Source organism: Hyperolius riggenbachi, chromosome 2, assembly GCF_040937935.1.
Source record: "Hyperolius riggenbachi isolate aHypRig1 chromosome 2, aHypRig1.pri, whole genome shotgun sequence".
Lineage (NCBI taxonomy): Eukaryota > Metazoa > Chordata > Amphibia > Anura > Hyperoliidae > Hyperolius > Hyperolius riggenbachi.
In genome coordinates, this window is record NC_090647.1 from 524574869 (window position 1) to 524602688 (window position 27820).

General features: G+C 44.3%; 1 protein-coding gene across 2 annotated transcripts in view; it reads right to left on the reverse strand.

Annotated features, from left to right (window-relative positions):
• The window catches only part of LTN1 (listerin E3 ubiquitin protein ligase 1), a 144526-nt gene that overhangs the window by 27121 nt on the left and 89585 nt on the right, over positions 1-27820 (reverse strand). For both annotated transcript variants that reach the window (XM_068270596.1, XM_068270595.1), the window contains exons 23-26: positions 23508-23742; positions 17080-17145; positions 8479-8665; positions 7664-7835 (exon numbers count right to left, since the gene is read on the reverse strand). In XM_068270596.1, the coding sequence (XP_068126697.1) occupies positions 7664-7835; positions 8479-8665; positions 17080-17145; positions 23508-23742 (660 nt within the window). The remainder of the gene's footprint in view (positions 1-7663; positions 7836-8478; positions 8666-17079; positions 17146-23507; positions 23743-27820) is intronic.

Consider the following 27820-nt stretch of genomic DNA (forward strand, 5'->3'; position numbering starts at 1 on the left):
CCTCTGGAGCTTGGAGGGACCTACTGCACGCCAACATCTTACACTGCGTGCAGCTCGATTTTGGAATTCAATGCTAAACGTTATATGCAGCGGTTCTCCACAGTCAGGGTAGTAACCCATTACATATGCCACCATTTGATTCGATTTTTCAGCAACCGAACGGCGCTCGTTTTATGTTGCTTACATATTTATTGCATTACTATATATATACACGAGCGCCGTTCGGTTGCTGCGCAAAAAGTGCATGGCAATATTACCGTTACTGCTGTCAGCAGAGTACCGCAAGTACTGCGAACATTGCTACGGTAACCTGCACTAGTAATGCGTCACAGTAGACACGATCCTGTTACTTGAATGCCGCAAGTCGGGCTATTAATGTAACTTGGAATAACATGCTGCCGGTGGTAACTAAATATTACTGCATGCATTTGTGCATCTAACACAAAGTCACTTCCTGCTATTCTCTTTCTTCTACGAGTGATGTAATTACTGCCCACAGCATGTACATCTCCTGCTCATATATGATACAGTGTACAGCTTATGGTCTGAGCATCAGGCTGACGCCCCCCACCCCTTCAACCTCTGCAGCCAGCAATTATATGTCTATTTGCAATAGACAGCCTCTGAATAGGACACTCAACGTCTTTGGCTGACCATGGCGAGGCCCATTCTGAGTGGAACATGTTCTCAATTTGAGGGGTTTGGCAATCTTCTTATAGCCTAAAGGTGGCCACACACCATACAATTTTTTTTAAGATCTGTTAAATTTAAGAATTGCAATCAATTTTTCTGACCGATTGTAACATTTCAAAAATATGACCAATGTACCACACACGTATGTTCAATTTTTCCCCAATTATGATAAAAATGATTGGAAACTGAGAAAATTGCTAGGGTGTGTATATTAATAAAGTGACAATCTAACACACACCATACAATCTTTAGAAAGATTGAAGAAAAATATTGGGCATTCCGGATTGATAAAAACTGAAGAAAACAGGAAATCCAATCGGATTTTTCAGTCGAATGAGAAAAAAAGCTTTCGATTTTTTCGGGAGATCCGGTTCGTTTTTATCGAATTGCCGTAAAATCTGATAATTTTATTGTATCGTGTGTGGCCACCTTAAGCCATATGTAGAACAATTCTTTTTTAAGATCCTCAGACAGTTCTCTGCCATGAATTGCCATGTTGAATTTCCACTGACCAGTATGAGAGATGGCAGCACGGTGGCATAGTGGATAGCACTCTCGCCTACCAGCTCTGGGTCCCTGGGTGTCTGTGTGGGTTTCCTCCGGGCACTCTGATTTCCTCACACAACCCAAAAACAGAGTTAATTGACTTCTGCCTAAATTGGGCCTAGACTACAATACATACACTACACAATACATACATATGACTATGGGATTAGATTGTGAGCCTCAGAGGGACAATTAAAGGGAACCAAGCACCATTTTTTCCTGGTTTCTAATAGCTATAGGTGCTGCCATGTTTCCTTCTCCCCCTTCTAGCTGCCTATTTATTCAGGAGAAGGTCTGAAGATACCATCTGTGACTGCTGTAAACTGTTTGAAGCACAGTGTCCGATCTACCCCCCAGCTGATAAAAGCTTTTTTGTTAGCTCTCAGCTAATGTGTGCAATAAAATAATTACATCAGTCCTTATCTGCCTGAAATTTCCGAGGTTGGGCAGGCCACGGAAGTAGGCTAAAAGCCTCTGCTAAACTTTTCAATGTAAAAAGAAGAGGTAAAATTTATTTTTTTATTATTAATGAGCCACATAGTTGGCATGCATACTAAATGTGCTACTGAGATGCCCTGGGTCCTAAAAATGGTTCTCGGTTCACCTTAAAGTGAACTTCCGGACTAAAAATCTACTCAGCAGAACTGAAAAGGCGTGGTGTTTGTTTAACAGTTTCACAGCATCAGAACTTTGTTTTTCTTATAGAAGTCTCATTTTTAGCTGCATTTTTAGCTAAGCTCCGCCCCATCAAAGAAAATTGTCCGGGCTTTTTTCCCCTGATGCTGTGCAAAGCATGATGGTATTTCCTATGTTGTTATTCACGTTGCCTAGCAACTGGGAGAAGTGCTCAGGACACAGGACAGTTGGAACTGTGTCTCATGCTCCCTGTCACCTCCTTTCAACCAAAAAGATGGCTGCCCTCATGAAATCAAACAATTGCCAGTTCTTTTAAAAATGTGAGTAAGAAATTATATTACCTATCTATTTTCACCACTTTACCCCCGCGCGTACGTATTTCTCCGTCCCTTTTTCCATACTTTAACCCCAAGGGACGGAGAAATACGTACTTTCCGTGCTCCCGCTCGTAAACACGCCGCCCGCCGCTAGGAAACACGCCGCCTGCCTGCTCGCCCGGAGATCAATGAACGGGAAAATCCATTCCCGTTCGCTGATCTCAGCCCCGCAATGATCCGCTGCCGCTCGGCTGAGCAGCGCTACCATTGTGGGGAAAAAAAAGTTCTCAGCCTCTTTCTACTTCCTGCAAGCGTCCTTCCGGACGCTTGCAGGTCGCATAAACAAAATGTTACTGTGGCCATCTTGTGGCCAAATAGTAAAACTACATCCAAAGCATTTTTCACATAGAAATAAATTAGTTTAACACACAAAATTAACCCTTTACCTCCCACACTGCCCACATTTTTTTTCTTGTAATTTAAAAAAATAAATTACAAATTAAAAAAAAAAAACATAAATAGTTACCTTAGGGACTGAACTTTTTAAATATTTATGTCAAGAGGGTATAACACTGTTACTTTATAAACTATGGGCTTGTAATTAGGGATGGACGCAAAACTGAAAAAAAATGCACCTTTATTTCCAATTAAAATATTGGCGCCAAACATTATGATAGGGACATAATTTAAATGGTTTTATAACCGGGACAAAAGGGCAAATACATTTCATGGGTTTTAATTACAGTAGCATGCATTATTTAAAAACTATAAAGGCCAAAAACTGAAAAACAATAATTTTTTTCCCACGTTTTTTCCTATTTTCCCATTAAAACACATTTAGAATAAAATAATTCTTGGCATAATGTCCCACCTAAAGAAAGCCTAATTGGTGGCGAAAAAAACAAGAAATAGTTCATTTCATTGTGATAAGTAATGATAAAGTTATAGACGAATGAATGGAAGGAGCGCCGAAAGGTGAAAATTGCTCTGGTGGTCAGGGGGTAAAACCCCTCAGTTGGGAAGTGGTTAATTGACATAACTAATGGAACTTAATGACAGTATGTTTGTTTAGGCTGGAGTTCCTCTTTAAGTGACAAGACAATAAATATACTCTGTACAGCATTGTGGAAGATGTTGGCACTATATAAAAACTAAATAATGAAAACAATAATACATTCAGTACTAAATAATAATACCCAGATGTGGCCACCTGATGCTTGGGGGAGGGGGGGGGGGGGGGGTTCAAAGTCCTGCTTAACGTCATTTTACATTAAATTGATTACAGAATTATAATTTCTCCTCAAACTTACTTTTTCCCTAAAAAGGTCTCATTAAAATGGGATTTTCGAGACAAGTCCAAATTCGGAAGATTAAGCTTCTTCATGTGATGAGAAAAGCATCCCCCCATGGGATGTTCCCATTCCAATAAACTGTCCTTACCTAATCCCGCTCTTATCTCCCATCTAGACACCACTTTATTACATAAACCGCTCGCTCATTAACTTTTCATAATCACATTTGTCTAAGTGTTTGGACACACGCTGTCAGGGCGGCTCCAGTCCTGAACATTCGGACGCTTTCACCCAATGAAATGAAAAATAAAGAACAATGTAATGTGCTGATTACTTTTTGGCTGATAAGTGCTCTGTTATCAACCTTTCCGATTAGCGCTGAAATGACACGATTCTGGACAGAAACCGGTTAGCAACACCATCTGATTCAATACTAAATAAACAGAATCGCTCATCTCTTGACAACTCGCATAAATATCTGTCTGTGGTTTACATTATCATTTATATTATCTCACTCACCATGACGTCTGTGCAGTGAATTATGAAAGAGCACAGATAACCCTTCCACGGCATACTGAAGATCCAGGAACAAAGCACTTGAAGAGCACCTGTTATGAAAGGTTGGAGACGCCCGAATGTAGGAGACGCCCGAATGTAGTATGCAATGGGTAAACTTGAGTAATGAAACAATATCTCAGACAACACGTTTCATGGGACCTGTCCCCTTCCTCAGGTCAACAGTACAGTGTCTTATGTAGCTGCACGACAGACTGGAAGCGCCTATTCATAGTACAGTAGACCTAAGGCAGGTCCCGTAAAACGCGTCGTCTTTTCCTGTGTCCAATAAAATCATCTTTAAACCTCCAACCTGAGATAAGTTTGTTTCATTATCCAGGTTAGCATTAAATGTTACATTGGGGCACCTCCTATCTTGTGTACAGTTACCCCCTCCACCCAAGAGGTGTCCCGTGATAATTATCCAGTCGGCCTTTTCTAGACGGTGACCCAACCCATCCTGAAGAGGATACCAAATCTGCACGGGAATTCTCTTCCTGGTGTGTCCTGTTCTAGTTTATCACTCTAATTTTAAGGACCGGACACCCTCATCACTGTTAAGACCGGATACGGGGTTAGAATTTATTACTTCCTTATTTCTGGTCTGGAATGGTGATCCTCTGTCTTTGGGGTGTGCACAGCTACATGTAGTGGAGCTCATCACTTGCCAGAAGCCTTATTACAATCATCTTTCTACAAGGACACAGGATATAAGCGCTGCGGAATATGTTGGCGCTATATAAATAAAAAATAATAATAATAATAATATACCTACAGCTTATTATTGAGGAACAATAGGATATTGTGTAGTGGGCTGAAAGCTATCTTATATTGGGGCATGGAATACATGGTGCCAGTTAAAATGCTAAAGGGACGGTGCATAAGTGAAAAGGGTTTATTTTACGTACTAGCGTTCTGCTTTGGGGTTCATTTTGGAATCAATGTTTAGCTCGAGTGCTACCTGGGAAGAACAGTGCTGCTCTAATTTAGAGTTGAGAGTAAAAATGATGAAACCAGTGGTTGGCTTTGGCGTGGCATCCATCAGGGTTGGCTAGTGTTAATGGCTAGTTTAATTTTGCCAGTCAGGCATAAGCAGGTTAGTCCTCGAAACAAGTGACCATTAAAAGGGGAACTTCAGCCTAAACAAACATACTGTCATTAAGTTACATTAGTTATGTTAATTAGAATAGATAGGTAATATAATTTTTTACCCACCCTGTTTTAAAAAAACAGGCAAATGTTTGTGATTCATGGGGGCTGCCATCTTTGTCAGGGGGGCAGCCATCTTTTTGGTTGGAAGGAGGTGACAGGGAGCAGGAGACACAGTTCCAACTGTCCTGTGTCCTGATAACCCCTCCCAGCTGCACACGCTAGGCTACAGCAGAACGAGAGCAACAACATCAGATATCCCATCATGCTTTGCATAGCATCAGCGGGAAAAAGCCCGGGCAGTTTTCTTCTGTGCAGCTAAAAATGAGGCTTGGATATGGGAAACAAAGTTCTGATGCTGTGAAACTGTTAAAGAAACACTAGGCCTTTTCAGTGCTGCGGAGTCGATTTTTAGTCCGGAGGTTCACTTTATAGGATAACTGACCTGGTGAGGATTACTTAAACTAAGTACAGAGGTATGTACTGTCTGTTGGTATATACCTCTGTGCACTACACTGTTGGCCTGTGCACTCCCCCCCCATTCCCCATAATCCCCTGAAGGAAATTTTCACTTTGAACAGGAAGAGGCAGGCTTCCGGTGTCTATCCATCCTACTCACGCCCCTTTCCAGCCCCACCCTACTTAGCTTGCTCCCAATTGTCCAGCCTTGCTGACCCCAAGTTCTTCCAGGATCTGAGCCAATTTTCAATATGGCCGGATTTCGGAAAAAAGCCCACTCCGTCGGCCTCCCTCCAAGGCGACAGAACCTACAGGCTAGCGGGTGCAGATCTATGGCCTCCACCCGGCACAGATGCCTGGGTACCAAACCTTGCTGAGTGACAGCCTTCGTAAATGTGTCTGAGGCTTCAGAGCGTTGGTGCCCATGCCCAACACAGACTACAGTTTATTTACCTATGATTTGGAATAAGTCAATTAACCTACCAGTATATTTGGTGATGTAGGAGGAAATTAGAGTTCTTGAATGAACTGTATAAAGACACAATGAGAAAATACGAAAAACAGACAAGCAGAAATGAATCAAGCGCTAGTATAGTTGAGGTGACCCACCAGGAGACCTCTAGGGAAATTAAGGTAACGTGATTTGTTGTGGTTTCAACAGGTCTCCAATTTCAGCACCCTCTAGAAATGTTTGGTTTCGGATAGGTTGTAGTAAAAGACAAACATTTATTTAGCGCTTTTCTCCTGGCGGACTCAAAGCACCAGAGCTGCAGCCACTAGGACGCGCTCTATAGGCAGTAGCACTGTTAGGGAGACTTGCCTAAGGTCTCCTGCTGAATAGGTGCTGGCTTACTGAACATGCAGAGCCAAGATTCGAGCCCTGGTCTCCCGTGTCAGAGGCGGAGCCCTTAACTATTACACTATCCAGCCACACTACCCCCACACTATTTGGCCATGAGTTGTAGAGGGTGCTGTGATTGGAGATCTGCTCCCTACGAGGCTTCCAGGTGGGTCACCTCAACCATTCTAGCTCCCTGAAATGCAGGACTCAAGTGTGTCAAGCAGTCTGCCATGGCAATTCAGATGCTTTAAGTGCTACATACTTGGTCAGAAAAGCCAAAGGATCTGCATTACTGCTAAACAGATAAAATGTTCATCCAAAGGATCTGCATTACTGCTAAACAAAATGTTCAGAGGATCAGAAAAGGCAGCCTTCTTATTTAAAGCAGATCCAAGATGAAAAAGTAACTATAACAAATAACTGGTCTATATATCTTATTTAAAAAGTTTAGATAGTTTACACGGCAAATCTAGCTGCAAACAGCTTTAAAAGTTTGTGATTATTTATTGCTGTGATACAATTAGGGCAGTCATGTTCTGTTTGTCACATTGTCACAGGCCTGAGGGCTAGAGATGCTATCAGCTTGCCTGTGTGTAAATTCGGTCCCCTCACCTCCTCCCCTCTGCCTCTGAAATCTCTGGCTAGTAACCTCTTCCTCCTGCCCAGACTAAGCTCCCATGAGCACTTGCTACCTGGGACTGAGTGCCAAGGCTCTCTGAAAAGCTGTGGGCGAGGCTTGTTTAGTTTATAGGGAATTAGAGTATTAAAACTGTAGGGAATTAGAGTATTAAAACAAAACAAAAAAGTATTTGGCTTGAGGAATGCCCTATAAACTATATGAAAGGAACACAATTATGCAATGAGTAAAAGTTTATTTCAAATCCACTTTAATGAATATTATACTTTATCTTCAGTAAAAAAACGGTTTTACTTGAGTGGGAAAAAATAGTACTTCTCTGGTTTTCATTTTCTGTGTCCCCAACAGGGCTGTGGAGTCTGTACAAAAATAATCCAACTCCTAAGATTATGAAACTACCGACTCCGATAACCCAAAATTGCTCCATCACCTCGACCCCGACTCCAAAGCCCTGGTCCCCAACTTACTTTTCCAGGGACAGTATATGAGTATATGAGGCAGTATAAACAAGTGTCCTCACATTGTGGACTTGACTTACCTTTTACAGTCAAGTTTAGCTCCTCCGTGAAGAAGGTTTTGGGGTCTTTGCAGGAAGCATCGCTCGCTTGTCCAGGAAGAAGGGGCGTGTGGGGCATAAGCTTGAACAAGTTGTAAAGCAGTTTGTTTAAACTCTTTGTCTTTCGCAGATACTGAGAATAAAGAGCCCGCAACTGCCAAGGGAAGGAAGATATTAGTTAATAAAAACGTACTCACTGCAGAAGGAAAATGTTTGTATACTTCTTGTGTATGTTCGTTGTTCAGGACCAATGCTGTTGCCAGGGTCGAGCACTGCTATATTGATGGGAGCCCAAGCAAAAACCACTAGGGCACTGAACCTATGAAAATCCTGCTAGGGAAGGGAGGATTCCCATTGGTCTGTTTCCTTTCATTAGGGACCCCAAGTAGTTGATTATGCTTTTATTAGGGCTCCCATCGGTATTATTCGATGCTGCGGCAATATCGAACCGGATGCACAATGGTGCGTAGTGCAAACGAGGCAATGGAAACGGTGATGGGTACAGCATATCTGCACAGGATACGCTTTGAACGCACCACTGCACATCCAGCGTGGTAAGATCCAAACCTTAGAGCACCTGTCATTATGAAAGTATCTTTTAACTTCAGTCTGCAGCGGCTACAAGTTTCTAGCAAACTTGATAGAAACCATGGCAACAGTACACAGCTTAGTATAAAAATAAATAAATATCCAGCTCTTCTCTGAGCCACTACACAGCCTGGCTGCTAAAGGGTTAAAGGTACAAAAAAATGTTTGCTAATGATGGAAGGCCAACGCAGACAGGAATGATAACATACCTCAGATGAGGCTGCCTTGAAGAAAGTCAGTATTAGTTTCCACGTAAGAAGATACCCCAGAACAAGGCTGAACTCTTCCTTTAATGGCTGGATTATGGCGAAATCCCCCACTTGGATTCCTCGTAGAAAATTGTCTACTAAATCCTCCTGGACAGCCAGCGCGGACATGAGAGACGCAGGTGGAGTTCTGCAGACAGATACCAGGAATATGAGAACACACAACAAAGACAACAACACCAAAAATAGAGGAAAACCAATCCAGTATGAACAAATACCAGGGCTCAACCTTACCCAGGATACGTCCTTTTATTGCGTCTTCACACAGCAGCACAACAAATAAGCATGACGTTTCGGGCAGGTGGTCCTTTATCAAATGCTCAACCTGCACAGTGAATGAGCAATATACTGTATGTGCTCGAGTATAAGCCAATCCCCCACAACTTTTAACCTCTCCCCCCCCCCCAAAAAAAGAAAAAGTGAGTGACCCGAGTATAAGCCAAGGGTAGGAAATGCCTCAGGGAACCAATAGACTTTGGGGTCTGGAAGAGGCCCCAGGTAAGTAAGTGGCAACTTTTTGGTGGTGTGGGCAGCATTACTTTTCTAATATTTAAAAATAATGTTATCTAATGGAATAAGAACAGGGGTTTAGAGGATGCAGCTGTTCCTTCCCCATCCTTCAAGCATGCTCACTGCCCAATCTCAACTAGGTAATTGTTCCTGGCCCAATGTGATACTGTCTGTGAGCCATGTGGAGGCCAGGCAGTAGTCGAAGGCCAGGAAGGGTGCCAGCAAGGTAAGAAGGGGAGCCCTTCCTTCACACAGACACACACTATAAAAAGCACTGTCTCCCTCAGAGTGCATTCCCAGCATATGTGTAGAGTGACTTGTGGTTGCGCCCCCCACCCCCTCCACGTGCGGTTATGCGGAGGTGATACCAACACGTGCCAGGGGTGTGGGGGGGCACAACAACAAGGATCTGCACACCATCCACAGCACTATGTTTATGAGGGGGCCACTCGTTCTATACAAATGCCGGCAAGTTTGGTTATTCTCGAGTATATACGGCGGGGGTGCCCACACTTTTTTGGCTTGCGAGCTACTAAAGTTCACCGAGGCCTGGAGATCTACCAACGTTTTAAATGCTAAGGTCCCCCCCCCCCCATATAAGTAGTTAGGTATAGGTGCCTTCAGTATAGGTTAGCTAGGTATATTTGCCTTCAGTTTAGGTTAGCTCAATATATGTGTCTTCAGTATAGGTTAGCTAGGTATATGTGCCTTCAGTTTAGGTTAGCTAGGTATATTTGCCTTCAGTATAGGTTAGCTCAGTATATGTGCCTTCAGTTTAGGTTAGCTCAGTATATGTGCCTTCAGTATAGGTTAGCTAGGTATATGTGCTTTCAGTATAGGTTAGCTAGGTATATGAGCCTTCAGTATAGGTTCACTTGCCTAGTTATCACTTACCTCCCTCCAGCGTCTTGTCCTGGTCTCCACTCCCTCAGCTGCGGCTGCCTAGAGGGCAGATGTGCAATCCGGGGGCTAAGGAAGCGCTCTGGTGGGCAAAAGGGCGGCGGGCAGCGTGCACCCGGCGCCGCCCTCAGCCATGACGTTGCGGCCGCCTCTGTCCTCCCCTGCTTCCCTATTGGCCAGCAGCAAAATTCGATGGGACGCGGCCATGATCTACAGAGCAGGCGGTCACGATCTACCGGTAGCTCGCGATCGACCTATTGGGTAGCCCTGATATACGGTATATAACAAAAGATCACACCCCTAGGATCTAGGGGTTGGTACATACTTAGCATATAATCAGCATAAATTATCTAATTAACAACAAAGAAGTCATAGGAAACATGTAAGATGGAACACTTCATTAGGGTCACATGGCTTCAATGATCCCATCCTGTTGGTCCAGTAGCACTCCCTTCTGGACAGCATGTTTATGGGGTCAGTGCCAACTGGTGCTCTCCCCCTCCTTAACACACACCAACTAAGTAGGATATCCCATGTCTCAATACAGTGAAATGCCACAGATGTCTCATGACCAACTTTGTTGATCAGTATCGTGGCCGGTCTACCCCATGAAGTTCCAATACTGCTTGTGTGTTTATGAATGAAAACCTTACATTTTCTGGCTTATGTGGGTCAGACCACAAGGACACTGATCATGTATACGTCATGATCGCTGTCACGTGTTGAAAAAATTGTGCCCATCGAGAGGGCCTTGCCAAACAGGCTTACTATCTAAGAGGATGGGGGACAAGGACACAGTAGGTGGAAGGCAGTGGTGTGTCAATGAAGTTGAGGGGGTCTATGGCGACGATGATGGAGTGCTTGAACGAGTTGAAGGTGGAGGTAATAATGATGGGGAGGAGGAAGAGAAAGCGTGATGTGGAGGTGGAACGGAGTTCCATAGAGTAGAAGCTGCTCTGGAGAAGTCCTAGAGCCTTGCATGTGAGCAGGGAATGCCTGAGATGGACATTCATAGATTATTGGAGGAGAAAAGACCAATCAGGGGAATATTCCTGTATGAGATCTGAGATGTACTGGGGGGGGGGGGGGGGGGGATGTGTGGTGGATGGAGAGAGATAGATCTGTTGGCCATATCAACCAGTGTATGGCCACTTTTACAGCAATGATAGTGCACAGTAAAAGCTAAAGCAGCACTCCAGCAAAAAATGTATCTGTTAGTTATGGATAAAGTGGAGAAGTGTCTGTCTCTGAAATTGGTGTTCTAAATTGTTCCAATTTGGGAGACTTCACCTCTTTACCTGACCCAGCGCCAGTCAAACTAGGTGGGACACCGACATAAAACCCAGTGAGGAAGGGTTACAAATTCTATTAGCCCGACAACTCTTGATCATTTCAACCCAACACTCCCTCCCCTTTTGTTCATGTCCCCTTTCTCTTTGTTAGACTTTTCCTTTTAAAGACTGATTGTAAAAATTGAATACATTTTATCAGCTGATTATTGCTGCCTGTGTTTTCCATAGGGAAATTAGCTTTTTCGTTGTGTAATACAGATGTAACCAATTTTACAGTAATTGCACAAGTTCAACAGTGGTCATGCTGAATTGCTAATAATGTTGTATCATCATAAAAAAGCTTACATTGCTATTAAAGTTATTCCCTTGCACATTAATATTTGCCTCCACAGGGAAGTTTTAGCTCACAGTCTGTTCTGGTGCCTAGGCCTGCATTTGGCCGCGCACCCATAATGATTCCAAAGGAAAGAACATTTAAAGAGGAGCTGTCAGCAATACGATCTCAGAAAAAAAAAAACATAAGTAGATAGATACTTGCTCTAAATACATAGCATATGTATTGCACTGTTCACGTTTTGATTTTAGTAATTTTTCTATAGTAAAAAAAAAAAAAAAAAAAAAAAAACCCTTCTTAGGATTCTCCATTTTAACTGTGTTTATCTTGAAGTCAATACTGATGTCATTTCCTCCCTTACTATCTTCTGCCTGATTGTGTAAGCATTGCCCGCCCTCCTCCCAGTCTTCAGGCACTCCCATCCAGCTCTGCAATAGAAAGTGTGTAATATTGGCTATTCAGAGGGGAACAGAGGTGTGGGAGGGGAAAACAGGAGGAAAAGAGGCTTCAGCCAATCAGGCTGCATTAGTTAAGTCTGAGGGTAAATAAAGAAGCAAAAAAAGTCAACCCAGGGCATCTGCAACTTCCTTTGTGCGGCAATATACCAAATAAGAGTCAGGTAAACTGGAGAATGATCATTTATCAACAAGAAAAGTAATAGTGATTTTTAACTTTTGGATTGCCTGGTTAGCATCCTTATTACTTGTTTACCAGATCAAAATAAATCATTTATTTTTGATTTTATGTCCGACAGTTACACTTTAAAATGTTCTTGCCACGTTATTAAAGGGATATTCTAAAGCAGGGTCGAACCTAAAGTAGAGTAGCCCCGGCAACTGCAGGGGCCTCAGAAGTAAGTGGATGGGGGCACAAATACTAACCTTCCCTCCTTCAGATACTCCCCTTCCCTCCCTCCCATACTCCAGATCAGGTGTCTTTGTAGTTACAAATGTTATAGGTGTGAAGATACTGATGGCCACATTTGTTTAAGGACCCTTGTGAGATGGGCCCCAAGGCTGTGAGGATCACTATAGGGAGGCAAGGGAAGGGGTGTGAGCATTGGCGGGGGCCCCATCATAATTTTGCTTGGGGACCCCATGATTTGTAGTTAGACCTTACCCCTTTTGCCAGCTAACAGTGATGTATAGTGCTCAGCTTAGTCTGAGACTGGGCACTAGGTTAAGGCTTATACCCACCTCGCGATGTGATTTTTTTTTTAGCCACACACGATCGTTTCCGCAATCTCACGAGTGCGCAATAGGCGATACAATAACAACCGTTGTGGCAGATTGGATCTTAAAGATCCCCGACAACTCCCACACAAGGTGCCGCGATAGTTTGAACTCTCGTTAACACCTGGCACGTATCCCTGCGGGCAGGAAGATGGATCTGGGAACATCGTTTCTCTGGAGGCATCACTGAGGTTCTCCGATCCATCGTCAGGTGAGTATTTAGCTCTATACCTCTCTTGGCATGACACTGGAAGGAGCATACATTTGTACGCCCTTAACGGGATTGGAAGTGGGTGGGTCTATGTGCACACCAGTACATGTATGCATCTAGCACCTGGGGGTGTGGATTAATGATGTTGTGGGAAAAGGAATGTAGTGTCTGGCCTTAGGCTAAGCACCAAAAGTGACTGATTATGGGAGAAATAATATTTAAAGGATACCTGAACTGAAAGGGATATGGAGGCAGCCATGATTGTTTCCTTTTAAACAATACCAGTTGCTGATCTTTGGTTGCAACCTGTGGTAATGTGTCAGACATAAAGCTTAGAACGTGGTCTATATGGATCTTATTGGCCATCTCTATTAGTCGGTGAGGAGTAGAAGGAGCTATAGTGTTCTCCTGTGATGCTCAGGGTGTGTGCGTCGCTAGCTCAACATGGCTGTGACTACTTTCTATGGATAAGAATCGGGTGACCGGGTTACACAGAGCTCTACACCATTTACAGCAGATGGAAAAATTAAAGAGAACCTGTACCGAATTAATAAAACAAAACATAACTCGGTAGAGGTAACGATGGGCTCGAGGATGATCCAGGAAGCCTCTAGATCAGTGTTTCTGATCTAAAACGGTACATGTTTTGCAGGCAACCTCGCCTAAGCACAGGTGGGGTAATTAATGTCTCCGCTACATGGAATCCACCAAGCTGAGACACCAATTACTCCACCTGTGCATAGGTGAGGTTGCCTGCAAAACATGTACCGTTAGGGAGTCACGAGGACAGGTCTGAGAAACACTGCTCTAGAGGCTTCTTGGATGACTTCTCGAGCTCACCATTGCTGTGCACTCCTGTCCATGTATGAGTGCGTTCGTACTTCACATGTAGGAGTGTTGTCCTCACCTGTCATACAGAAAAAAAGCCGCTCATGCTAGGTTTCTTTCCTCCATGCACGAGCATCTTCAAGCTGCTGCGATGCCTTACCTATGGTCATACACGGACGAGGGCGGAGCTGTGAAAAACATGGTCCCAAGCACCAGTGGTGAGGTCAAGGGGAACATGGGATGCCTCTGCAGCATCCAGTGACTTTCCACTACTTAAATAAGTATCTCATTTTTGTTTTATTTACTTTGGTTTCTTTACAGGTTTGCTTAAATCATCAGCAGAAATCTATGTCAGCCCAGGAAAGATTCTCGCAGTGTTTCTGGCGATGGTCATCATAGGAACAACACTCTGGCACCTCACGTAGATGAAGAAGAAATTCCATAGACTTAACAGGAACACACTGGGAACACAACGACGGGCAATAAACGCCTCTCACATTTATTTAATCAAACCCATATTATTTATCGCACTTTAGGTATCCATTTGTTTTCCCCACCCGAGTCTAGGCCAAGCACTTTTCCCATCTACATAGGCCACACCAACCAGTACAAGGTGACACATCATTCGCTGTGGGAGCCAACATTCGGGGATGAGTCACCCTGCAGCGGGGAAGATCCTCAGAAAATCACATCAGGCGGAACAAAAGGAGCAAACTCATCAATTCATCTGGCCCGGTACTTTCCCTTCACAGCTCTAACCCCGTTTTTTTTTTTCCTTTAGTTTGTGAGATCGGATGTTTAATAGTATCGTTAACCACTTCGCTAGAAGTGGTCTGTGGACCCTTAAGGGTATAAAAAAACGGGGCCTACTGGCTTGGGATAACAGCTCCGAAACACAGCGTAGATTTCAATTAGCGTGGTCCGGAAGCGGTTAAAAGAAACTTGTAGTTTGCATATGCAGTAGACCCGGACTGACGACACAGTCTGTTTCCGGGGCTCACCGCGGCTGAACGGCAGACAGCGGGAGGACGGCGTGGGACTTAGACGTGTTTATGGGGCGGGAGGAAGCCTTGGGTAAGTATCAGGGCTGTACTTATGTTCGTCTCTGAGCCTCTTCAAGGACCACTGGTACGGAAAACGGGACCTACTGATGTCATGCTGCACGGATCTGCCACTACTGCCGCTCTCCAGTCGCTAAGGCTCACTCGCTTTGCCGTAGCTATGACAGCAGAACTCCGTGAGCCGGTCAGGAGCTGATTTCATAGGCTCCTGACCCTGTGATGATAAATGAGAGCCAATGAGATTGGCTCACAGTGATCAGGGGGTAGGGAGCCAATGAAATCGGCTCATGACAAGAGCATGCAGCGGGCGAATTGAAATCTATGCCCTGGCAGGGATAACCGGTCCCAAACAGGGCGTAGATTTCAATTAGTGTGGTCTGGAAGCCGTTAAAATGTACCCGAGCTGAACAGGTCAAAAAACAAATACCTAAGAAGAGGGAAGCATCTGGATCCTGCAGAGGCTTCCCATGTTGTCTTCCAGACCACTGTTGCCACTTGTAGACCCCCAAAAGAAATCAGACAAGAGCTTGTTGGATTTCTGATTGCGACCGGCTCCTCTTCATGTACGAGTACGGCTGTACTGCGCCAGTACGGCCACATCTGCACCGTATGCTGGACTCACGCATGAGTGGCTCCGTGCTACTGCACAGGTGTGCCCCTACAATGAAGAGGAGCATGGAACCAGAGAGCAATGGCAGGGGCAAGGAGGACACAGAAGGCTTCAGCACAATCAAGAAGCTTCCTTCTACTTAGATAGGTATTTGTTTTTTGAGCTTACACGAATCTGTGTGGAAGCTCCTCGATTAGATGATGTCACATAAATTACTTTATAACTTCGTGGTCAGAAACCATCCACTTCCTGAACCACAGACTGTCTGTGCTATAGGCTGCAATCAGCCTGTGCCATCCCCCTTTCAGTCTGGACCGTGCAGATGATGTAATCCATGTATCAACTTTTCTTTTCTTTAGCTGCAGCAGCCTTATCTCAGCTGAAAGTGAATGGCCATTTCACAGGAGTGATTTGCTGAAATCACAGTCATCCTGCATGTAGCATTTTCAGAGTGATTTTGTAATGGAAAATGGGGCGAAATCTGACCGTATGGGGCCAAGTGAGTTAGAGGCCCGGCGAAAAATTCCACAAACATGAGCCCTAGCTGCAAGTCTGTCACAGAATGTACGGACTGTCAGCGAGTGTGGCAGTGTTTGCCTCAGCTGGCCGATTTTGCATTGTAATTTGTTTTGTGATTTTGCCATGCTTAAGCTCATTTCAGTGAATGAGAATCACACCGCAACCATTGAGAAAATGCTGCATACAGAGCATTTGCGATTTTCATGTTGCATGTACTGCTCACAGCACTTTGCTTAGGGCTATTTTACCTCAGACAACACGTGCGTGCCTTTCTCCTGCAAGCGTTATATGGTCTGCGGTGTGTCGTCGGGATGAAGCGGTGCGTCGCAATCAGCGGCGGTAGTAATTAATGAACCCGACGGGAAAACGCCGACTCGAGCTGATTAAAAGCTCCCGGGTGCATCGTACCACAGCGTCGGGTGTGAAAGGCAAAATTAAAGTCTATGGACTTTCATTTTACCTTGGTTAACGCAAAGTTTCGACTTTGCGTTACACCGCACAAAACGGGCCCTGGTGTGAAAGATCCCTAATTGTCAACGATCACCTTAAATATAGGGGCTTCATCTAAAATATGGGGGGGGGGGGGGTGGAGGGTGCCAGTAGGTTTTCCCAGTATGGGGCCCAGAAATTTGATAGCAGCTAATATATATATATATATATATATTTTTTTTTTATATATATATATATATATATATATATATATATATATATATATATATATATATATATATATATATATATATATATATATATATATATATATATATATATATATATATATATACACACACACACACACACACACACACACACACACACACACACAAACACACACACACAGTAATGCAGGTATCTTGTTACCAGAGCCCTTGAGTGATGAAAGAAAACAAAATAAAGGCCCAACCAACAAACATTCATCTACAGTACATCCCACACACCAGACTGTAAAACTAGCGTACATTGCCTGTCATGTGTAGTAAGGTCTGGCCATAGCGACGGACTCGTTTTCAGAGCCTATAAGAGACATAAAATGCATGTAAGACTTACAGAACAGGCTCATCTTCTTCATCGGATTTCATATCTTCATCAAAGGCGGGCAGATCCACCATAATCCTGCGGACAGACACGACAATGTTACTCCTTAAAGTGGAACTATAACCAAAATAACAATGAAAATGAATAAAATTGCTTTTTTTTTTTTTTTACAATATTAATGTATAAATTATTTACTCAGCGTTCGCCCATTCTAAAATTGTTCCCCTCCCCGATTTATTTTCTGAAATGTATCACAAGCTACATCTTTTGTACTTTGTTTATGTTTATTTACTGAGAGTTCTAAAGCCAATAGACAAGATCTCTGTTCTCCCAGAATGCTCGTGGGGTGCAGTGTGGCTGGTAGAGCAGCACATGCAAACAATAGACATGTCAGTTGTGAAGAGAGCTAAAAAAACAAAACTGGACTTTCACTTTAACTTTACAAAGTTCCGCTCTGCAGCTTCATAACGGGACTCTATCCTGAGCCTCAGCTCTAAATAGGAAGGAGAAACTTGGAAGCTGTTCATTTTCATACCAATAAACTAGGACTTTTTACTCCAAATCAGATCCAACGTTTCACAGTAAAATTCCGTGTTTGCTTTGTAAAATTTCATAAAAATTATAAAAATCCTGCAGCTGGAGAATCTGGCATCATCGATACTGGCGAAAAGGCAACAACTTCCTGCCTGGGAATCGTCCCAGGATCCTCTGCAGGCATGATGACCCTCTTCTAGAGGCCACTCTGCAAGAATGAGGTGATATGACCACAAAACCTCCTTGTAGGAATATCAAGTCACTCGATAACCCCTTCACTTGTAAGTGTGACGCTTGTGTATTCAGCAGTGATGCATTGTGGGACACCTCATACACTCACGTCAACCCAGGGGCGTAACTACAAATCATGCCCCCCCCTACCAAAACTTTTATGTCCTCCCCCAATGTTCACACCCCGGGGGCGTTGCTAGGATCCGAAGAGATCTGGGGGAACTTTTGTGCACTCAAGAAAATGGGTGTGGCCATGCACCAGAATGTGGGTGTAATCATGGGTGGAAGTTACATGAAATTAACAGCAGTTTACGTAGGCCTGCCCATCAAAATGATGGATGAAGCCCCCTCTCGATTAATACAAAAAAAAACCAAAACTGCAGCATATCATTTAAATAAGCAGTGTCACTTACACATAACTAGGCAGAGTCACCTGGCTTCTGTGCTGGCTGGTGTGGCTTTATGCTGGGCGGGCTGACCTGCCGCCAGGTTGTCTGGCAGTCTCCCATAGCATTCCCTGACCTTCTAGTGGACCTCCTTCCATGCTCCCACAGGCCTCCCATTTAGGCACTACAACTCCCAACATGCCCCATAGAAGAACCACAGCTCCCTGCATGCCCCCATGAAGGCATCACAGTGCCCAGCATGCCCACATAGAGGCACCACAGCACCTGGCATACCCCCGATTCATGCACCACAGCTACCAGCATGCCCACCATTGAGGCAACACAACTGACTCTGCTTGGGGGACATCCGGGGAACCCCAGAATAGATCCGGGGCATGTGCCACTGATCTTTGGGGCTAGCAGCGCAACCCTACCCCTGCAGAAGTCCATTCATGGCATAACCATGGCATGGCATGCACCAGAGGTTTGGTAGTGTCCTATGTAAGAAAAGGGCGGTTACGAGAGATGTTTATAGGTGGAGATGACAAGAGGACAGTTTGACAATGTGTGATCCACACAGCTTCTATGATCGTATTGATCCATGCGGGCTAAATAGACCTTCAGGACTATGCCCTGTAAGAGCGACGCTTGCTGGAACTATTCAGGGGCGTCAATCTCAAGACTAGGTGCACATTTGGTGAATGACCTGCAGAAAGCTGCTGTGATCTGTATGCTATTGCTTCCATTTTGTGATACAGAGGGATGGCTGTTTTTTATGCTTTTAATCACGTGATCAGAGACTTGCAAATCAATCAGTTCTTCCTCTTGCTTTATTCTACACAGGAAGTAGAACTGACCCCCGATCATGTGACAGCAGCAAGCGTATTACATTTACAAATCAATTACTTCAGCTTCCAGTTCTATTTTACACAGGAAGTAGAAATTACGCATGATTTAATCCAGCCAATCAGAGAATTACAAATTAATCAGAGTATTATTCGTTACTTCCATTCTCTGTGTGACTTTGCATGAAAAGTCATGTAGAAGAAGATAAAAAACAAAAAAAGAACAGATCTTTATTGTGTATTTATTGTATCTGGGGCAGCACGGTGGCATAGTGGTTAGCACTTTAGCCTTGCAGCGTTGGGTCTCCAGGTCGAATCCAAACCAGGGCACTAACTGCACAGAGTTTGTATGTTCTCCCCGTGTGTATGTGGGTTTCCTCTGGGTACTCCGGTTTCCTCCCACATTCCAAAAACAGATATGTTAATTGGCTTCCCCTAAAATTGGCCCTAGACTACGATAAATACATTAGATTGTTAGTCACTCTGAGGGACAGTTTGTGACAAGACTATGCACTCTGCATAGCACTGCAGAAGAATTGTATACTATGTTCTCCATCCCTCAAGCTTAACCTTGTGACTTCATCTGGGGGCCTTGGCTAAAAACAGGAAGTAGGAACTTGGCAGATACTCATGTTGTTCGTAGCTCAAAAGATACTTTTGGGCTCAAAGTAATGGGATTATGTAACCTTGACATGTGCCCTACTGATTTATCTGATGTGTAATTTTCGTGACAGGTCCTCTTTAATAAACACCGTGTGTTCCCCTACAAAATACAAACTAACGTCAGGTAAAATTTATACCTTTGATGTAAAGATTTTCCCACAGGGATCCCTAGTCACATCTGTTGCCACTTTCCCGCAGCTGTGGACAATTTCTCTATTGCTTTCAACAATCATTGCGTTCCATCAGGTCGGCCAGCATTTGATCTGTCCCCGGAATCGGTTACGTAATTGTTGTGCCCAAAATCAATGTATAAATATTATCATTACCAGTTTTTAAACAACAGGTTACATTATATAATGACCATAATTGGCTGTGAAACTGATAAAAGATGGCTTCGCTCATGATAAAGAACCAAAGTACCGAGTTCCGATAGTTGTCAGATGGGAGAGTTATGACCCAACAACCATCAGATGTGCATGCCCAGCTCCATAGGTGTTCTTACCTATGGATTGGAGGGGAGCTGTAGTGAAAATAAAAGAAAAACAAACATTTCCAATAAAATAAAACAAAAAAATAGAAGGTGTACCAAAGTCGAAAACTTGATAGGGAGATTTTGATAGGGAAACTTTCCCAATAGAGTCTTTATATACAATAGAAATGGGATTCTATTTTCCATCAATTAAAACATTTTACTGAAGAAAAACTACTACTAGTCATTCAATCAGGTTTACATTTTTTTTTGAAAAAGGCACAAAAAACAAACAAACCTGAACTCTGTCAATATTATTGCCAGCAATGGGGAATTTTGGAACCCTGCCTCTATAGTGAGAAATCACCTGACACAACTCTTACCATTCATTGTTTGAGGACCACCATACCACAACCTCACCACAAAGCTCTTTGAAGAACACCGTACCACAGCTTCACCACAAAGTTCTTTGAAGACCAACTTGTAACAACCTCCCCATGGAGCGGTTTGAAGATCACCATGCTATAAACTTATCATGCAGCTCTTTGGAAAACACTATACCACCAACTTGTCAGAGCTCATCATGCCACAACTTCGCCATAGAGCTCTTTGGAGACCATCGTACCAGAGCATCACCAAGGAGCTCTTAGGAGAACATACCACAACCTCACCATGGAGTTCTTTGCAGATCACCAAACAATAACCTAACCATGGAACTCTGGAGACCACCATGCCATACCTCACTATACTGCTACGGAGACCACCATGCTATAAACTCACCATGGAGCTTTTTGGAAATCACCATACCATAAACTTGCCATACAGCTTTTAGGAGACCACCATGCCACACCCTCACCATGGAGCTCTTTGGAAATCACCATACCATAAACTTGCCATAGAGCTTTAGGAGACCACCATGCCAGATCCTCCTCATGGAGCTCTTTGAAGACAATCCTGCCATAACCTCATCATGGAGCACTTTGGAGACCACCGTGCCAAGAAAGATCTGTACCCTGTTGCTACAAATCATGTAAATGGTTTGTCGTGGTGTCAGTCATGTCGCGGTGGTGTACTTTGTTGGACATGTGTATGTACCTTTAGGCCCCTTGCAGACTGCGTCGCACCACATTACACTTCCTTAGATAATGCAATAATGCAAGTCAATGAGCGACACAGTAAGTGTGCATGCGTGGACTGACTAAACTTCCTGCCCAGAAGAAAGTGCGTCATTTGCTGGGGGCGAGCCTATGCAAATAACAGTCGCAGCACCGTGGTGCAGGGTCATATGCAGGCTCATATGAAGCGCCCAATCGCCAACCTCAAGTGTATAGATGTTGATTCTAGCGAATGTGGACGTGAAACTTACAATTGTCTGTTTTAAGAAGGAAAAAAACTAATTTTGCAGCAGCAATTCAATTTCCACTTTAAAAAAAGTTCACATGATATCCATGTTGGGGAGATGTAAAATAGTGTTTGGGCTGTGCTATTTTTTGAAACTATGCACTATGTACCTCATAAACAAGGGGCGAGAGTGAGGGGCGAGCAAGGGGCAGTAGTGTCAACACTTTGGAAACTGTAAATACACTTAGCCCTTAACTTATTTTTCGGTTAAAGGTCGATGTTGACGGATGCCTTTTTTGTTTTATTATTGTTAGCTTACAATTTTACAGGCCTGTTAGCAAAAAAAAACCCATAGCTACCCATTTAACTTAACTTTTCACTACCCTCGGGGGAGTTCATTGTGCTACAGGTTATTACTGACAGCAATAGATCAAGCTTAATGTTAGTTTGGTTGGGATGTGTGTAACTAAAAAAGACTTGAAGCCTCCTGAAGAAAGCAGCGGTGGGGGTGAAAAGGAGAAATGTCAGAGCTCCAGGCCATGTATCTTCCCTTACAAAATCTGCTTGTAACAAGACTGTCTGCGTTGTAGTAAAAATCACCGGAGAACAATTTTTAGATAAGGGAGACGGTGATCTCAGTGTTGAGGAATGAGAGGAGAAACTCGGTAACTAAACAAAACAAATGGAGGAACTTGGTGCGAGCATGAAAGAAACGCATTGTGAAATTTGGACACCCGGGAATAGTCTATTAAAGTATATATATTAATATTTGTATTTTACCGATATTCTACAGTGGTATTTTTGTTAATATAATATTGGTAAAATTTACCAATATTTTACTACAGCAAAACCTAATCCTATCCTCACACAGAACCCTCCCCTTTACGATACATAACCTTAAAACCACCCCCACCATAACAGCGCAAAACGGCACCAGAACTCACCATGTGCTGCCATCGGGGATGGGCTTCCGAATCGGAATTGACATGGAAATCAAGCTTGATTACCTGAGGTGTGAACGCTGCAAATGGGAGGTTAATTTACCCAGAGTTCTGTGGGATCCTATGCGTATCATTCCCGCAGATGTGACTTATGTGATGCGTTCCACCACTCTTCACCGGCTGGAAGGAGGAAGTGCGGTGAAGAGTGGTGGAACGCATCACATAAGTCGCGTCTGTGGGAATGATACGCATAGGATGCCGTGGAACTCTGGGTAAATTAACCCCCCCCCCCCCTTAAGTCCACGCCGGCCAGGTATATTTGGGCATTTGCCCCCTCCCCTCCACTGCTAACTTTGACCGCTCCCAAATGGCTAAGCTAACCTTACCCACCCCCCCAAAAAACATTAAAGAGCGCCTGAGACGAAAGTCGTGCCAGGTTTTTTTTACTCACCTGGGGCCTCCTCCAGACCCCTTGAGGCTGCTACATCACTCGCCACCTCCCCCGAGGCCGGTCCTGTCCCCCCTCCCACGGCTAACCTCAACCACCCCCCTACCCAACAAACAAAGTGCGCCTGAGACGAAACTCGTGCCAGGTTTTTCTACTCACTTGGGGCTTCCTCCAGCCCCCTTTAGGCTGCTTGGTTCCTCGCCATCTCCCCCGGGGCACTCCTGTCCCCTGCTGCATGGCCCAGTACTCTGTACTGGTATACCCGGGGCTGGAGGAAGCCCCAGGTGAGTATAAAACCTGAGATGACTTTCATCTCCAGTTCACTTTAACCAATCCCACCCACCCCCGCCCTTCCCGCTACCAATCCACTACAAAAATGCTAATTGTTTAGATGCCACGCAGGCACCCACTATTTGTATCCGTAATTTGCATTGCACGCAGCGCCGGTACACAAATTTCACAGCATTGCAGTTATCTATAAAGGCACTTATGGCGGTGCCCAAGTTTCCTGCTTCTGAACTTGGTACCCCAAGCAGGTGCAAGAAAAAAAATAATAATTAGAGGGGATAAGCTGGGTCTTACTTCTCCAGCAGATGGTAAGCTGTGATTTGCGTGGCTCTGTCTCGGTGCAGCAGGAGCGGAGCCAGAGTATTCAGCAAGCTCTGTAAGCTGTCAGGGAGGTTAGTCTTCTGTCCAGCCACAAACTTGGCTGGGAGTTTGTGGTCCAGCAGCTGTTCCTTTGAAATGTAGCACAGAGTTTCGCCCAGGGACTGCAGCACGGGGCTTTGATAAGACATCTCCAAAGCCTTGTTCTCCCCTGCACAAAGAGGAGAGAGGGAAGAGAGAGATAGGGGTTATTTAGAGAAGGAATTCCATGCACCACTCGCATTTTTCACATTTCTGCTATGACAAAGACCGAGATCTCCCCCCATTGTAGTATATAAATTACAGCTGGCATGGGAAGTGATCACTGTGCCGCTGTGCAAATGTTTCTTTTACTGGACTTTAAATCTTTCATGAGGAGAAGAAGAAAAAAATAACAAGATTCCCGAAACAGACACGAGAGAACAAATGTGAGGGGAGCAGTAAAATTACACAGGAATGTAATGTTATTATATGTAAAAGGAGTAGTATGGGCCATTTATCAAGCTGGTTGTAGACCAGGGGCCCCAAACGTTTTGGGTCGAGGGCCGGGTCAGCATACTTCAGACTGCTGGGGGCCGGAATATACATAAAAGTATGTAGAAGTCTTTGCGGACCAGACATTGAAGCATACCCAGGTGACAACCTGAAGTCCAATTGGACAGCAGTGTCACCTGATGTGGAATTTGATTGGAAACCAGCAAATTACTGCTTTCTGGCTTCCATGTGGATGGGCGGTGCCAGCACTGCTATTCTATATGTGAACCACCAATATTTAAAGATGTAGCTGACCGCATCTATAAGTATACAGTGTGTGTGTGTGTATATGTGTGTGTGTGTGTGTGTGTGTGTGTGTGTGTGTGTGTGTGTGTGTGTGTGTGTGTGTGTGTGTGTGTGTGTGTGTGTGTGTGTGTGTGTGTGTGTGTGTGTGTGTGTGTGTGTGTGTGTGTGTGTGTGTGTGTGTGTGTGTGTGTGTGTTTTAAAAAAAAAAGCCTCAGGGGGCCGCATTCGGCCCGTGGGGCGTATTTTGAGGAACACTGTTGTAGACCAACATGAGCATCTCTTCGTCAACCGTTTTTTAAACTAATTGGTTACCATCTTATGTCTGAGAGAGACCTAGGGCCCCCGGCTGTCGTGCGAACCAGTGTTTGTGATTTTAATTTTTTGCAGCTTCCAGGATGCGGTTGACAGGTGAGTGGTTAGGGAGGGGACTGTGTGGGAGATGCCTACACAGGGCGGTCCCTGTAAAAGATGTAATAATGATTACGTCCAACCGAGCCTCCCACCTGAATGCTAATTTATGCGATTCCTGCTAGATTTGGTATGGCAGGCAAAGGGTGTATGACCGTACACCTGATTGGCTGATTGGCGCCTGCTGACCAGACAGAGGTAGGAAATTGCTTGAACTGGTAGTGAGCAAATGTGTGTGTTGCAGTTACCATCTTACGTCTGTCAACAGACCATTATTTCTGCTGGGGGTTATTTGCAAAAGAAAGACATTTTGAATCAGGAGGATACCATTTATTGGCCAACTTAAAAGAAAAAGGAATAAAGGTAGCCATACATCTCTCGACTCAGAGGTCGATCGACTACCCGATAATTTTATCGGATAAAAACCGGTGCCCCCAAGAGCATGCCCGATCAACGATGCATTGACCGGACATGCTGCAAGATGTCGGGTCATCGTGGTTGATCATGTGCACGGTAGTAACGGCAAGTGATATCAAGACGAGTGATGAAACCCCCGGTGCTGTTCCCTAGTGTATAAAATGTGCCAATTGTGTACATTTATAAGACAAGACAAGACAAATAACATTTATATTGCGCTTTTCTCCTTGCGGACTCAAAGCGCCAGAGCAGAGCAGCAGCCACTAGGGCGCGCTCTATTGGCAGTAGCAGTGTTAGGGAGACTTGCCAAAGGTCTCCTACTGAATTAGTGCTGGCTTACTGAACAGGCAGAGCCGAGATTCGAACCCTGGTCTCCTGCGTCAGAGGCAGAGCCCTTAAAGAGACTCCGTAACAAAAATTGCATTCTGTTTTTTATCATCCTACAAGTTCAAAAAGCTATTCTAATGTGTTCTGGCTTACTGCAGCACGTTCTACTATCACTATCTCTGTAATAAATCAACTTCTCTCTCTCTTGTCAGACTTGTCAGCCTGTGTCTGGAAGGCTGCCAAGTTCTTCAGTGTTGTGGTTCTGCTATGAACTCCCCCTTCCAGGCCCCTGTATGCACACTGCCTGTGTGTTATTTAGGATTAGAGCAGCTTCTCTCTTCTCTCTTATCTTTTACAAGCTGGATAAATCGTCCTCTGAGCTGGCTGGGCTTTCACATACTGAGGAAATTCAGACAAGGGCAAAGCTGTTTGCAGGAAGAAAAGAGCAGCCTGAAACTTCAGTGCATGAGAGATACAGGGGGAAAGAAACACACAAATAATCTCTTGAGATTCAAAAGGAAGGCTGTATACAGCCTGCTTGTGTATGAATGTATTTTCTATGTGTGGACATACTGTACATCAACCTACTTCCTGTTTTGGTGGCCATTTTGTTTGTTTATAAACAAACTTTTTAAAACTGTTTTTAACCACTTTTAATGCGGCGAGGAGCGGCGAAATTGTGACAGAGGGTAATAGGAGATGTCCCCTAACACACTGGTATGTTTACTTTTGTGCGATTTTAACAATACAGATTCTCTTTAACCATTACACCATCAGCCAACTGCTGCCTACAGTGTGGTGCTCATACATCTTCCGGTTCCTCCTCTTCCATGTTCGCCTCACGCTAAACGCCGGCAGTGTGTGAGGTGCGAATGGAAGAGGGAAAACCAGAAGATGGATGAGCACCACCCGGTGGGTGACACAAGACAGATAATGTATAAATGCACACACAGGGGGCACATTTATACACTAGGGGGGCAGTGGCAAGGTGGCGGACTCAGCCAATTCCCGAGATATTTTATGCTGAAAGCGATCAGGAATTGGCTGCAGCCGACAGATCTCTCTCTAATCAGATTCGTTTATTTGCATAGTTAGAATCTTTCCTGATCAATATTATTTCTGCTTTGGGATTAGAGGCATCAGAAGCCTCCCCTCTTGTTTTGCTGATAACGTCTTCTAACATGTAAATATATCCGCTCACTCAGGAAGTGGAAGCCGTGACAGAAAATGAAAGCTGCTAGTTTTCAGTCAATAAGGTGGGCATCTGGTTAACCAGCAATGCTCCTGTGGCTTTCATTTGCTAACACAGCTACCATGTCCTGAGTCAGTGGAGATTTGCACATTTAGGCTCCTTTCACACTATGTATGTTGGGCATCCTGAAGTATAGGATTACAATGCAAGGGTGAAGTAAAGCTGACCATTACAGCACAGAATACAGTCAATAGATGGGTACTGGTGTTCCCCAACATTCCTAGCCCCCTCTAGCAATTTAATCCTCCTTATTCCGCTTGCTACTGGAGACAAGCAAGAATGATTTAGCAAAAATGCTAAATCATCCTGTAGTGTATGCAGGGCACATGCTGTGTACACAAGCGGTAAATCACCTAAGCTGCCGCTATGGTCTCGATTTACCCTAGATTGTCAGCGTGACCTAGGCATCATCCCGCTAGACCCATGCTGACTTTGAGCATGCGGGGTTGGTGGTCTGCAATTTGGCACAGCAGAGGGTCAGGAGGGGGGATCCCATCTGCCTACCAAGTTTGGGGTCAGTAGGGGATATGGTCGCAGAGATCCCGGGGCTGAGATGTAATGGACTGGGGGTGAATAATATTAGTGCCCCCCCAAAGGTGACTAAGGGTTAAGATTCTGGAGGCACCAGTTTATGCAACTGTCCATGTAAAGTGAACATTTGGGGTCCTCAGCACCGTCCGAGGTACCCCCAGAGTGGTCTCCCCCACACTAAGAGATGCCACAGTGCTAGCGGCAGCATGATGAAGGATCCTCGGTGTAAATTGTGACAGGAAAAGTCACAATTTACACCGAGGATCGCTCATCTTATTGCCGCTGACGCACTGGCATTTCTGGCGACTGATGCCCACTAGAATATAGGAGAGCTGACAGGGGAGATACAGAGGGGGAAAGTATGTCTCTGAAAACAGCTGTTCATTAGCCGTTTCACAAAACAGAAGTTTGCCATCTTAAAGCAGAAGGTATTTGTGATTATTCAGGTTGGAGTGAGCTCTGAGGTGTCCCACGATGTATCACTGCTGAATAAGCAAATAATCACTGTGTTGTCCCTGATAGCTAAACACGCCTC